This window comes from Megalobrama amblycephala, linkage group LG7, assembly GCF_018812025.1.
Source record: "Megalobrama amblycephala isolate DHTTF-2021 linkage group LG7, ASM1881202v1, whole genome shotgun sequence".
Taxonomy (NCBI): Eukaryota; Metazoa; Chordata; class Actinopteri; order Cypriniformes; family Xenocyprididae; genus Megalobrama; species Megalobrama amblycephala.
The window spans coordinates 15514086-15527874 of NC_063050.1; the positions used below are offsets into that span (position 1 = coordinate 15514086).

General features: G+C 35.7%; 1 protein-coding gene across 1 annotated transcript in view; it reads right to left on the reverse strand.

Moving 5' to 3' along the window:
* The window catches only part of LOC125271815 (protein dachsous-like), a 35070-nt gene extending 25420 nt beyond the window's left edge, over positions 1–9650 (reverse strand). The window contains exons 1-7 of the mRNA XM_048196075.1: positions 9524–9650; positions 2012–2080; positions 1548–1711; positions 1256–1300; positions 1058–1147; positions 880–969; positions 525–632 (exon numbers count right to left, since the gene is read on the reverse strand). Coding sequence (XP_048052032.1) covers positions 525–632; positions 880–969; positions 1058–1147; positions 1256–1300; positions 1548–1711; positions 2012–2080; positions 9524–9599 — 642 coding nt within the window. The 5' untranslated portion in view covers positions 9600–9650. The remainder of the gene's footprint in view (positions 1–524; positions 633–879; positions 970–1057; positions 1148–1255; positions 1301–1547; positions 1712–2011; positions 2081–9523) is intronic.
* Positions 9651–13789: the final 4139 nt, after the last annotated feature.

Genomic DNA, 13789 nt, shown 5'->3' on the forward strand with positions numbered 1-13789 from the left:
CTTGGACATTCTGCTAAACATCTCTTGTGTTGCACAAAATTTCACTTTTGTGTAAATTATTCTCTTAAAGAATAAACTACTAAAGCAAGTTTGATGTATGGTGATTTGGGGCAGTCATGGCCTAATGGATAGAGAGTCGGACTTGTAACCCAAAGGTCATGGGTTCGAGTCTCAGGTCCGGCAGGGATTGTCGGTGAGGGGAGTGAATATCCAGCGCTCTCTCCACCTTCAATACCATGACTGAGGTGAGACCCTTGAGCAAGGCACCGTACCCCCAACTGCTCCCCGGGCGCCGCAGCAGTGGCTGCCCACTGCTCCGGGTGTGTGTTCACGGTGTGTGTGTTCACTGCTGTGTGTGTGTGTGTTCACTGCTGTGTGTGTGTGTGTGTGCACTTGGATGGGTTAAATGCAGAGCACAAATTCCGAGTATGGGTACTTGGCCACATGTCACTTCACTTTCACTTTTTCACTTTCAAAGTAAATTGGATGTGGGACTAGTAGGGTGTCAGAGAGTTTGTTTTTACTTTAGCTTCGACGATGAAGGTGTACTCTTGATCATTGTTGAAGTTCAGACGTTGTTTCAGCCGGATGTTGCCGTCACTTCTCACTTCAAATTCATCTGGTGCTGGAGGCTGTTAATAGAGGGGAAGTGATTAATTAAAATGAAATTCATGGACTCAAGCTGAGCTTACTGAATAATTTATATTATTTAGTTCTCTTTCCTTCAGAAGAATCTGTATGCAACTGTAACTGTAAAAAATAATTAAATATTTTAATTGATTGACAGCCATATTTGAAATTAAACTTATAATTAAATTACTTACATCTAGTGCCTGTGTTAGAATTATATAAAATATATGATAATTGTTCATGATTTACCAGTATAGAATATGTAATTCTGTTGTTTTCTGTAGAAACATCTGCATCTTTAGCCGTCACTCTGAGCACATCTGAACCCACAGCCAATGCCTGGAGCAAAAGACACAGTTTACAAAGAGATGTGAGTCTCTGAGTGACCAAACACACTACTGCTGTATAAAGATGACATTACACACACCTCTGACACTGTGGCGCTGTATGATTTACTCTGGAAGATCGGAGGATTGTCATTGACATCCTGAACTTGTACTCTCCTGATGTTTTTCAGCTGAAATGCATAATGAAGACTTTATAGTGAAGATTTATGTGCTGAATCTTTATTTCTATAATACTTTGTCATATTGAATGATTTGATAATGTTATTGTTGAAACTTACCGACGGGTTTGGGCAAGTGAGTGAATAATACAAAATCCCTCCTGACTGAAATAATAAAAAAACAAAACAAAACAAAAAAAACAGGAGTCATAGGTGACACTTAATTTCTTAAAGTAATTAAAAAATAATAATAATAAAATGTAATACTACCAACTGTGCCAGAATGGGTAACGGTTGCAGATTTAGCCTAAACTAAACGGTCAATCAGCACAGGATATTTTCGGTTTGTAGTTGATAAATTGATAAATTATATCATAAATTTTGATGAAATTTGGTTCAATGAGGGACAAACCTCCTGTAGTACATCAGCATCCAGTGGTCTGATGGTTCGTACAGTAGCGGTTGAGCCTCCATCAGAGTAAACCAGCTCCAGAAATGACACACCAATGGGAAAGAGATATGACTCCAGCACCAGATGATCAACAGGTCCGATATTAGTGATAATCTCAACATCTCCTGAAGGACAGAACAAATACACATTTAAATACACATTCTAACACACAATACCTAAAATATAAATACTAGATAATGCCGCTATTGTTCTTGCATTACTGCTATTCACAAGCAAAGGCTTTTTAAATGACCACTTTTTTTTTTTTTTTTAACAAACATCAATTATTTTATATGAGCTGTTTCAATGCAAATCATATTGTTTATATTAAAATAATATAATATAATTGTTTGCTCCTGATTTTTTTTTTTTTTTTTTTTTTTCAAATGTGAAAAGAAACATCAAATATTGTGGACATTTCTCACCTTCATATCCCTCCTGAATACTCCCTACTTCGGTATTAGTTCCAGTTGCACAATTTATCTCTGAGGTCCCTTAAACAGAAATTAGTCACTGGTTTGAGGACAGCTTAAACTCGGTAGCACAAAGTACACTAAATCACACAATACAGTAAAAAATAAATGACTAACAATTTAAACGCAAGCATATACCATTTTAAAATGCATTTTATTTAATATTCATTATTTTTTTACTGATATACTGGTGACATGGATAGTGGATTTCTGATTCCCTGGTCCCTTAAATTTTTAATATTAGATTTTGTTTGGGCTATTGTAACTGAGTTATAACAGCCAGACAAACAAGAAAAAAGATTATCAGGTGGTGTTGGTTATGTTTTCACATAATCATTATTTGACCTGAATCACTGAACTCATTTAGAGCCCAATCTCTGAGTTAGATTTACGTTATTGATTACAGCAGCACTGTGATTCTACAGCACAAGATCAGCTTTATCAGTATAATCCAAATGATTTCACAAAAGCTGTTCTGATAAAACAATAACAATAATAATAATAACTTTCATTTAGACACAGAGAGACTGTCAGCATATGAATCTAACAACTCAGTTCCAACAGCCCAAACAAAATCTAATATTAAAAAGTCAAGAGTCCAACTAAAGCAAACACTCATCTCCATGATGGTGGCTTAAAAATTGTGATTTTCTCCTTTGGTGATTCTGCTTGTTATCATCAGGTGTCTTCAATAATGTTAAATCATCACTCAATTAATCATTTAAAGATGCTCTAAGCAATCCTGGGGTGTATTCCAGAAAGCAGGGTTAACTTACTGTCACATATACCCTGAACTCTCAGTTGATTAACCCAAACCTTGCTTACTCGTGGTATGCTGGTTCCAAAAATGTGTCTGGGAATAAGTTCAGCCAACCCAGAGTATGTTCCCAGTAAACACACAAGACATTCTCAACAGAGCGACAAATTGATGATTCACCATGGAAACAGATGCTAAGAAAAAGCGCGCCATTCTACTTCATTCTTCTTCTTTTGTTTAATGGCGATTTACATAACCTACTTGGTGCACATCACCACCTATTGGGTGGTTGTACAATAATTTTTAATCTTAATATTGTTTGTTTGATGCTAATTATTTAATAAAATATCACATATATGATATGTATTATATTATAGAAATTATAGCATAGAAAATGTCCTGTTATAAAGGATAAAAAGCAGATCCATGTGTGAGATGACAATAAAATACATTCATATATTAGAATTGAATAAACATTTATATATTGTATAATATAACATTGTGTATATAACTGTAACTATATAACAAATTTAGATACATTAATATAACCATATTGATAATATAACATGCATCTGAATTCCTCTTAAACTAACTAACCCTTTAACATAACCTGCTCCGGAGCAGGTTAGGTTCAGAGAGCAAGTTGCTATGGTTACTTACATACCCTAAAAGTTACCTCCGTTTTTGGAACCGAAAGTTGAGGTTATCCGCTTACTTACTCTTAAACATACCCAGATATGTCACATAACCTGCTTTCTGGAATACCCCCCTGGGTGGAGTAACTTCTTGTTGATGTTCGAAGTGTTGTCAAACAAAACAGAGGCTAGCTAGACCCTCCCTCCTCCTCCCCCTCCCATCCGTGCTTCCTGAAACAGTCATGAATGCGCATTTAAAATCATTCTTGTTAGAGTGTTGAGTGGTCCAGACTGCACCAGTTCGTTTTTATTGCCGTTTTTGGAGCTTGTGGCGACTGCAGAGACCGTGTTTTTTTACAGTGTGTTCAGGGGACAGGCAGCTAGAGGATAGTGAGGAGATGTTTGCTGTATGTGACAAAAAATGTTTTGGCCTAAAAACACGTGACATCACTTAGAGCACCTTTAATTCCACTAACTTTAAGACTGTTTCAGTGTTCATTTAACACTCTTATTTTAACACTTTAACACTCTTGAGTATGGTCTCACATATACTCCCATGAGAATTCATTTAACACTGGAGTTTTTGCTGTTTAGCACTCTTTACACCAGGGGTGGGGAATGTTGATCCTGGAGGGCCATTGTCCTGCAGACTTTAGCTCCGACTCTAATTAAACAGACCTGAAGCTAATCAAGGTCTGCGGGATTACTACAGTTACTGGCAGGTAAATGTTTTTTTTTTGTTTGTTTTTTTTGTTTTGTTTTTTTTTTCTCAGGGATGAAGCTAATCTCTGCAGGACAATGACCTCCGGGATCAACGTTCCCCACCCTTGCCTTACACTGTGGACATTAAGACAAGCTAAAATAAATAAAATATAAAATAAATCCATCTTTTCCATAATTCACTGTCAGTGCAGCCTGAATTATGAAGCCTGGCAGAGAAGAGAATGGCTATTCCTCCTGTATTTTCTCTCTCTCTGAGCTGTTCTTTATTGTATGTCATAAACAGTTATTCTCTAGTGTAAGGAGGTATCAAAAGTGCTTCATAAAGGCCAATAAGGAATGATATGGGAGAGATTGTATGGAAATAGTTTCATGTTACAAGTTTATTTGAGGATACCTGAGATGTTACACCAATAGACTTTGTTATTGACCTTTACTTGATCTTGTTCTACCATTCCTACTCACATAAAGGTTTCAGTCACCTGGGTCTATCCTTGTTTATTATGATACATCCCATTGGAATACTTGATTCTGATTGGTCAATCACAACATTCTGAACTGTGTACTTGGGTGTTGCCCCTGGAAACTGATTTCATACACTGATCTTGACTCTTGAATCACCTTAAACTCTTTCCTATCACATAATGGAATAATTTCAACTCAAATTTCACATCAATTTATTTACTTATTTAGTAAGTGGGTGGTGTAATAAGAATGATAATGAACAATCAACTGCTAATAACAAAATAGGATGACAGGATGATACGAGATCATGTTGGGGAAGTGATTAGCTTGTCAAGGTTTATTTTGTAACAATGACTGTTACATTATTCCTTCCTTAAAAATACGCACTCATCCACTGCCATACACAGCAATATCCCCAAAATTAAATAAACTTTGCTCAGAGTACCTATGGTCCCTCTCTATATAGTGTTAAAGTAACACTGAAGCAGAGTTAAAGGTAATGAGATTAAGTGATTAATTAAGTGATGATTGAGCAATAGTTTTAATCACCTTCTGAATGACTGAAGAAAAGAGAAACACAAGAACTACAACTGACTTCAGCCACAGCCTTAGATGAAATCAACTGAAGATAAAAGAAGACATTACATCTCTAAAGATCTGAACAAATTTTTAAGAAACCTTTCAGATTATATTGATAAACCAGATCTTCTGCTGTAGAATCACAGTGCTGCTGTAATCAATAATGTAAATCTAACTCAGAGATTGGGCTCTAAATGAATTCAGTGATTCAGGTCAACTAATGATTATATGAAAACATAACCAACACCACCTGATTATCTTTTCTCTTTGTTTATCTGGATGTTATAACACAGTTACAACAACCCAAATAAAATTAAAAAGTCAAGGGTCAAGAGCCCAACTAAAGCAAACACTCATCTCAATGATGGTGACTTTAAAATTGTGATTTTCTCCTTTGGTGATTCTGCTTGTTAACGGCAGATCACCTTCCTGACACATTTACTGTTAAAATCATTAACAATGAATTTGTCAAAATTAACACAACAAGTGTTGTCCCTAAACTCACAAACTGATGTGTAAGAATTTAGCCAATTTGAGTCGTTTTTAACAAATGCTTTTTGACACATTCTGAATGTCTGTGTTTGACACAGTGAATGTGTCAAAATGAACACAAATGTTGTCCCAAAACACAAGCACTGATGTGTAAGTGATATTTTTTGACTGGACTTGACAAAGAGACCATTGCAAATTCGATCTTCATGTTCAGAAGTAGCACAGGTGTTTTATTTGATGTTGTTGTTGTTTTCCACTTTCCATCAATGATTCTACCTGTTAAAAGCCTGCTGAAGTGTCTTGGAATGCGCAGCATTTTTCAGTATGTTGACGTGATTTCAACTGAAACAGGAAGACAGGGCAATATATCGAACAGCCCTGCCCCTTTTCAAAATAGCCAATAGTTTTTGTTTATATCACAGCTCGGCCAGAGTCATTAAACTCAGTAAAACCTTTTAATATCTAACCATTTCTCCTCCTAATCTCCTCCACATTACTTTAAAATATAGCATTCTGTGCATATTTACACTGTCTGAATCGTTCCCTATTCTCTGTATAGTACACTATGTGCCATTCACCATGTAGAAACTAGTAAATGTGTGAACAAATGACCGATTTTAGCCACAGCTTCAGCATCTGTTGATAGTGTAGGAGGGGGCGGGACTTCAGATTCTAGAGAGCATTTGATTGGACAGTAGATTTGATGAGAAGCTGAAATGTGATGTGATGTCATGAAAATCCGTGATCCATTTTAGCGGAAGTGAGAGACTGTAAGTTTTGAATGCTTATATCTCCTAAATGCAAATTTTGTCATTGGTTTTGAACACACCAGCTTATTCACTAAGGCTAACATATTCATACTAAAAGCTAAAAAACTTTGATTTCAGGGGGACTTTAACAGCAGGTGTTCATCACTAGTGCTTGATTAATGACCTAATTATCTCATTAACTTTCCTATTGAATGGTCTTGGTCTTGATCTTGACTACCTCTGATACAGATGTAATCATGTCATGGTGTTATTTGTGTTCATAATTGTTGATTAAAATAATGCTATGACTCTACAGCATGAAATCCAACAGTGTTTAAAGAAAACAAACTGAATGACTTTTAAAATGTGTACAAATATGTTGTGCTTCTTTTTAAAAACACATTTTACATTAAACACTTTTAAATTTCTGCAAGTTTCAGACACACACTGATATCAAGGATCAACGTATGAATCTCAATAACAGTGACATGCTTCATGCCGTAGTGCATTCTGGGTGCATCATACAAACTCATCTATGGCTCCCAGAAAGCATTGCAGCATACAACATTTCACTATTGTTGAGATTCATACGCTGATTCTTGATATCTGTGTGTGAGTAAATCTCACAGGAGTTTAAATGTGTTTAGTGTACAATGTGTTTTTAAGCTCATTCAGATTTTCTTCAAGATTCACAACAATAAAACTCATATCAGCGAATTAAACCACTACATGATGATTATATTCATATCGTCAAAAGGTGATATCATCTGATCACATTTTGTCTTGCTTGTCTTGCCATTACAAACAGTTACAATAGCCAAAAAAATAACATTAAAAAGTCAAGAGTCAAAGAGTCAAGGTGTCCAACACTGATCTCAATAATGGTGAAGTCAAACCAAAATATTATTCTCAATAAATCATCAACATCTAAACTTCTGGTAATTCTCAATAACAACTTTTGTAGACGTGTGACAGAAATAAAGTCAGTCTGGTTAGTAATAAGTGAAGCTGGTAATGCTGTTTGTGGAGTTGTTTAATCAGATCTTCAGAGATTTAATGTCTTTTATCTTCAGTTGATTTCATCTAAGGCTGAGGCTGAAGAAAGTTGTAGTTCTTCTGTTTCGTTTTTTTTTTTTTCCAGTTCTTGCTGTTTCTCTGTCCTTCAGTGATTCTGCTTGTTATTATCAGCTATCTTCAGTAATGCTCAGTCATCATTCAATCACTTAATTATCACATTCACTCCAACACTGGCAGTTTTACATTTAACAGCCTGTAGTGTTCACACTGAGCAGTGTTCATTTCATCTGGGCTAAACCATGTGGGGCCTCCATGGAAACTGTGGACAAAACTGGCTGGGACCCAGTTAGACAGCCCAGGTGACATCCATCTGGGCCCCACCATGCTGTGTTGGCTGGGGTTGCTTTTACTGTGGTGTAAAATCCAGGGGTCAGAAAGTAAAAGTCCTGCCATATTTTTGTTCCACCCACTGAAGCAGAGTTAAAGTTAATAAGATAATTAAGTGATTAATTGAGTGATGACTGACCATTATTGAAGACACCTGATGATAACAAGCAGAATCACCAAAGGAGAAAATCACTATTTTAAAGTCACCATCATGGAGATCAGTTTCTTTAGTTGGGCTCTTGACCCTTGACTTTTTAATGTTAGATTTTGTTTGGGCTGCTGTAACAGCTAGTCAAAACAGCCAGACAAGGAAAGAGAAAGATGATCAGGTGGTGTTGGTTATGTTTTCACATAATCATTATTTGACCTGAATCACTGAACTCATTTAGAGCCCAATCTCTGAGTTAGATTTACATTATTGATTACAGCAGCACTGTGATTCTACAGCAGAAGATCAGCTTTTTCAATATAACCTGAAGGATTTTTTAAAAAGTTGTTGATATATCTGTTTATCAGAATATGTTGCTTGTCACCGTCGTTGAGATTCACAGGCTGATTCTTGATGTTTGTGTGATAAAGAAGCATCTCTGTAATAATTAGGGGTGAAGAGCTTAACTAAAACAACCATCAACCTCCATGATGGTGACCTCAAACTAAACATTCTCTGTTAATTCTCAATAAGAGCTTCTGAAGACGTGTGACAGAAATAAAGTCTGTCTGGTTAGTAATAAGTGAAGCTGGTAATGCTGTTTGTGGAGTTGTTTAATCAGATCTTCAGAGATTTAATGTCTTTTATCTTCAGTTCATCTAAGGCTGTGGCTGAAGAAAGTTGTAGTTTGTGTTCTTATTTCTCTTTCTTTCAGTGTTTGTTCACAGCAGGTGTTTGAATGATTGAAAGAATGATTCAGGAACATCATACTAACATTTAAATAACATTCTACTAACATTAAGGAAACTGAACATTTTCATGTTCTTGGAATGTTACAAATCAACGTTCCTACAATGTTGAATTTTAGATCAAAATTAAGTTGAAAGAAAATTTGAGGAAAATTATACCTTATAAAAACGTTCCTGTAACGTCAAGAAAACTGGATGTTTTTTACATTCTCAGAACCAACACTGAATATTTAGAGAATGTTCTTATAACAAAATTCTGTTAGCTGGGACAGGGGAATCTCAGGAGAATAAACACATTTACCACACTTACGCAATGACAATTACCGACATGGAACAGAACAAAACAGTGATCAACAGCTGAATGTAATCAGTAACTAAGGAAACTAACTAGGAAATATTCAAAGCTGAACTGAACTAAAGCACAAGAAACAAATACAGGGAAGAAAACATAACTAAACAAAAAATAATCCTGACACTGCTAGTAATTTACTGGAAAATAAAACATACTGGAAAATAATGTATTTTATTTTTACGATAAAACGATGTAAAGCAATTTCACAGTATTAATACCATAGAAATAGCCTACAGTAGATTGCTGCCAGTATTTTACCGTTATTTATTTATTTTATTTTATTTTTTAACAGTGAGGTAGGTAGATGATCTGGATGTACATTGTCAGATTTATTTTTTGGTAAACTACAGCATCATCATGTAAGCAAAGATCCAGTTCAGCCTCCCATTCAAACACTGAATAAATCTGACTTACCAATAGGACTCTGTACACTGTCGATATGCAGACAAACTAAAATAAATAAAATATAGACTAAATCCATCTTTTCCATTCATTATCAACAATGCCGTCTGTAGTATGAATCCTGTGAGAGAATGACTATTCCTCCAGTAATTTCTCCCTCTGAGCTGTTCTTTATTGTATGTCATAAACAGTTATTCTCTCATATAAACAGATATCAATGTTGCTTCATAGAGGCCAATAATACAGGAGTGACGTGGGAGGGATTTTCTGGAAAAATGTTCATGTTACAAGTTTATTTCAGGATATTTGAGATGACTTGTTTTGAGTTTGTACCACACCTTCTCATGCAGTAGTTTATATATTCTAGTTCAGTGGTATCATCCCAAATCTGAGTGAAACCAACAATTTCTTCAAAACAATTTACTACACTTTTAAATATATTACAAAGTTTGCTTTGTTTATCCATCTTATTTTTCAACACGGAAGTAAGGTGTTTTCTGTGAATGTGCGAGACTTCCGATTTATTAGCCACTATAGGGAAATACAAGAAGAATGTCAAAGTGCAGTAAACTGTAAAACAGTTTGTGCTACAAACCAGCATGTTTATAATTAATAAAATACATTAAAATAATATGGTAAGAAATACCAGTTTGAAATATCAAGCAGCATAATGAGCTGTTTTGTACAGTAAAAAAAAAAAAACTGGAAGCGAATGACACTGGAAGCAAGACACATTAAATTTACAAATGGCCACACCTGCTCTTACCTGAAAAATAAGATAGATACCTAACCGATATTTTCAGGCCATGGACCCTTTGGTAGAAATATTTAGCAAGGAAACCCATTACATGTTGTATAGCAAACACTGAGTGTTGCATTTTAAACTTGTATTTGTAATGCATATTTTAATTTTTCACAAGATTAGACCTAGACTCAAATATGGCTTTTGTAAAGATACATGACAACAATGAATAATTCACACTCTACACTGCTGAAAAAATAAAATCTATTATCTGAGTAGTGTTCCTACTGCCAACACAATCAAAATATCAAATATCATCTTATCACTGCTTGAAAATGATCAGAACATAATAAAACAAGTCAAAGGTTACACTGTAACAAAATGAATTGTACATATTGTCTGATTCAGCTAGATATTTTTTGTGCTTAATGTGAATGTGTGTTTTACCTGATAGTTTCTAATGTATGAGCTCTGACTCAATCCGATGGCAGGATTAGTAATAAATCTGTCTATATCTACATGAATAGCAATTGTACAAATATGCTTGATGAAACCAACATTCCCATTTATTCTTGCTTTCATTTTCGTGTGTTTTATCTGCAGAGATCAGCAGAGGGAGATGAAGATCGCTCTCTCATTGAAGATGTTGCTCTGGTTCTGCTGGTGTTCAGTGTGTGTGACTCAGGCCTACAAATCCACCACAAAACACAACTTATTGCTTGTTCTTATCATTTGAATGTATAGCGGGTTGTTTAATTCCAATTTGTTTAAAGGCAGAACAATTAAAGAAATTTTGTCTTTTTGAACAAATCTAAAATTTAACATGGTGAAATAAACAGTAAAATAAAATACAATAATGCATACCTGCAGTACTTAAATATATTTTACAATAGCAGCTATTGCCATGTAGCACACTTTTTTCTTTTTTCTTTTTCTTTTTTTTACAAAATTGGCTCTACCGCTATGACATAGTAAAGAAAGGAAAACATCTGAACAAAGATGGCTAGTAGGACACCTTAAACGTGACACTTTTGAAAGAGAACTAACAGATAATTTGAATTACGAAGATATCATCAACATCTTAAATTCAAAACCCAGCCGACTCTGACTTGTTTAGAACAGACATCAGCCATACAAGATATTGTATTTAATATTAGCTAGAATATCCAACCACACCCTAACATGACCTACAATTCTATCCCTCCACCCAATTAGACATCCAGACAGGTGGAGCTGGACGTCACACTTGTTTGAGATGCGCCTCTCCTGAAATTCAGCCGAGAGTATGTGGCTGCTGTTCTCGTAGTTGATCAGACATCTACAAACCTGATTCCAAAAAAGTTGGGACACTGTACTAATTGTGAATAAAAACAGAATGCAATGATGTGGAAGTTTCAAATTTCAATATTTTATTCAGAATACAACATAGATGATATCAAATGTTTAAATTGAGAAAATGTATAATTTTAAGGGAAAAATAAGTTGATTTTAAATTTCATGGCATCAACACATCTCAAAAAAGTTGGGACAAGGCCATGTTTACCACTGTGTGGCATCCCCTCTTCTTTTTATAACAGTCTGCAAATGTCTGGGGACTGAAGAGACAAGTTGCTCAAGTTTAGGAATAGGAATGTTGTCCCATTCTTGTCTAATACAGGCTTCTAGTTGCTCAACTGTCTTAGGTCTTCTTTGTCGCATCTTCCTCTTTATGATGCGCCAAATGTTTTCTATGGGTGAAAGATCTGGACTGCAGGCTGGCCATTTCAGTACCCGGATCCTTCTTCTACACAGCCATGATGTTGTAATTGATGCAGTATGTGGTCTGGCATTGTCATGTTGGAAAATGCAAGGTCTTCCCTGAAAGAGACGACGTCTGGATGGGAGCATGTTGTTCTAGAACTTGGATATACCTTTCAGCATTGATGGTGCCTTTCCAGATGTGTAAGCTGCCCATGCCACACGCACTCATGCAACCCCATACCATCAGAGATGCAGGATTCTGAACTGAGCGCTGATAACAACTTGGGTTGTCCTTGTCCTCTTTTGTCCGGATGACATGGCGTCCCAGTTTTCCAAAAAGAACTTCAAATTTTGATTCGTCTGACCACAGAACAGTTTTCCACTTTGCCACAGTCCATTTTAAATGAGACTTGGCCCAGAGAAAACGCCTGCGCTTCTGGATCATGTTTAGATATGGCTTCTTTTTTGACCTATAGGGATTTAGACGGCAACGGCAAATGGCACAGTGGATTGTGTTCACGACAATGTTTTCTGGAAGTATTCCTGAGCCCATGTTGTGATTTCCATTACAGTAGCATTCCTGTATGTGATGCAGTGCCGTCTAAGGGCCCGAAGATCAAGGGTATCCAGTATGGTTTTCCGGCCTTGACCCTTAAGCACAGAGATTGTTCCAGATTCTCTGAATCTTTGTATGATATTATGCACTGTAGATGATGATAACTTCAAACTCTTTGCAATTTTTCTCTGAGAAACTCCTTTATGATATTGCTCCACTATTTTTCGCCGCAGCATTGGGGGAATTGGTGATCCTCTGCCCATCTTGACTTCTGAGAGACACTGCCACTCTGAGAGGCTCTTTTTATACCCAATCATGTTGCCAATTGACCTAATAAGTTGCAAATTGGTCCTCCAGCTGTTCCTTATATGTACATTTAACTTCTCCGGCCTCTTATTGCTACCTGTCCCAACTTTTTTGGAATGTGTAGCTCTCATGAAATCCAAAATGAGCCAATATTTGGCATGAAATTTCAAAATGTCTCACTTTCAACATTTGATATGTTATCTATATTCTATTGTGAATAAAATATAAGTTTATGAGATTTGTAAATTATTGCATTCCTTTTTTATTCACAATTTGTACAGTGTCCCAACTTTTTTGGCGAATATCGCGAGATTCACACTCTTGCACTGTGTTGCTGATAAACACATTTCACTTCCTTAAATCAGCAATAACAGAAAATTTTAAACCCCTTTTAAAACAGACATGTTGATCTGCTTTATCAATGCAGAAACGTTTTGTGAAAACACCTGCAATTGCTGATAAAGAAGCAACTCAATAAAAGTCAAGGGTCAAAACACTGATCTCAATGATGGTGACCTCAAACGAAACATTTTCAATAAGACATCAACATCTAAACCTCTGTTAATTTTCAATAAGAGCTTCTGTAGACGTGTGACAGAAATAAAGTCAGTCTGGTTAGTAATAAGTGAAGCTGGTAATGCTGTTTGTGGAGATGTTTAATCAGATCTTCAGAGATTTAATGTCTTTTATCTTCAGTTCATCTAAGGCTGTGGCTGAAGAAAGTTGTAGTTTGTGTTCTTATTTCTCTTTCTTTCAGTGTTTGTTCACAGCAGGTGTTTGAATGATTGAAAGAATGTTTCAGGAACATCATACTAACCTTTAAACATTCTACTAACATTAAGGCAACTGGACATTTTCATGTTCTTGGAATGTTACAAATCAACGTTCCTAGAATGTAGAATTTTAGATCAAAATTAAGTTGAAAGAAAATCTG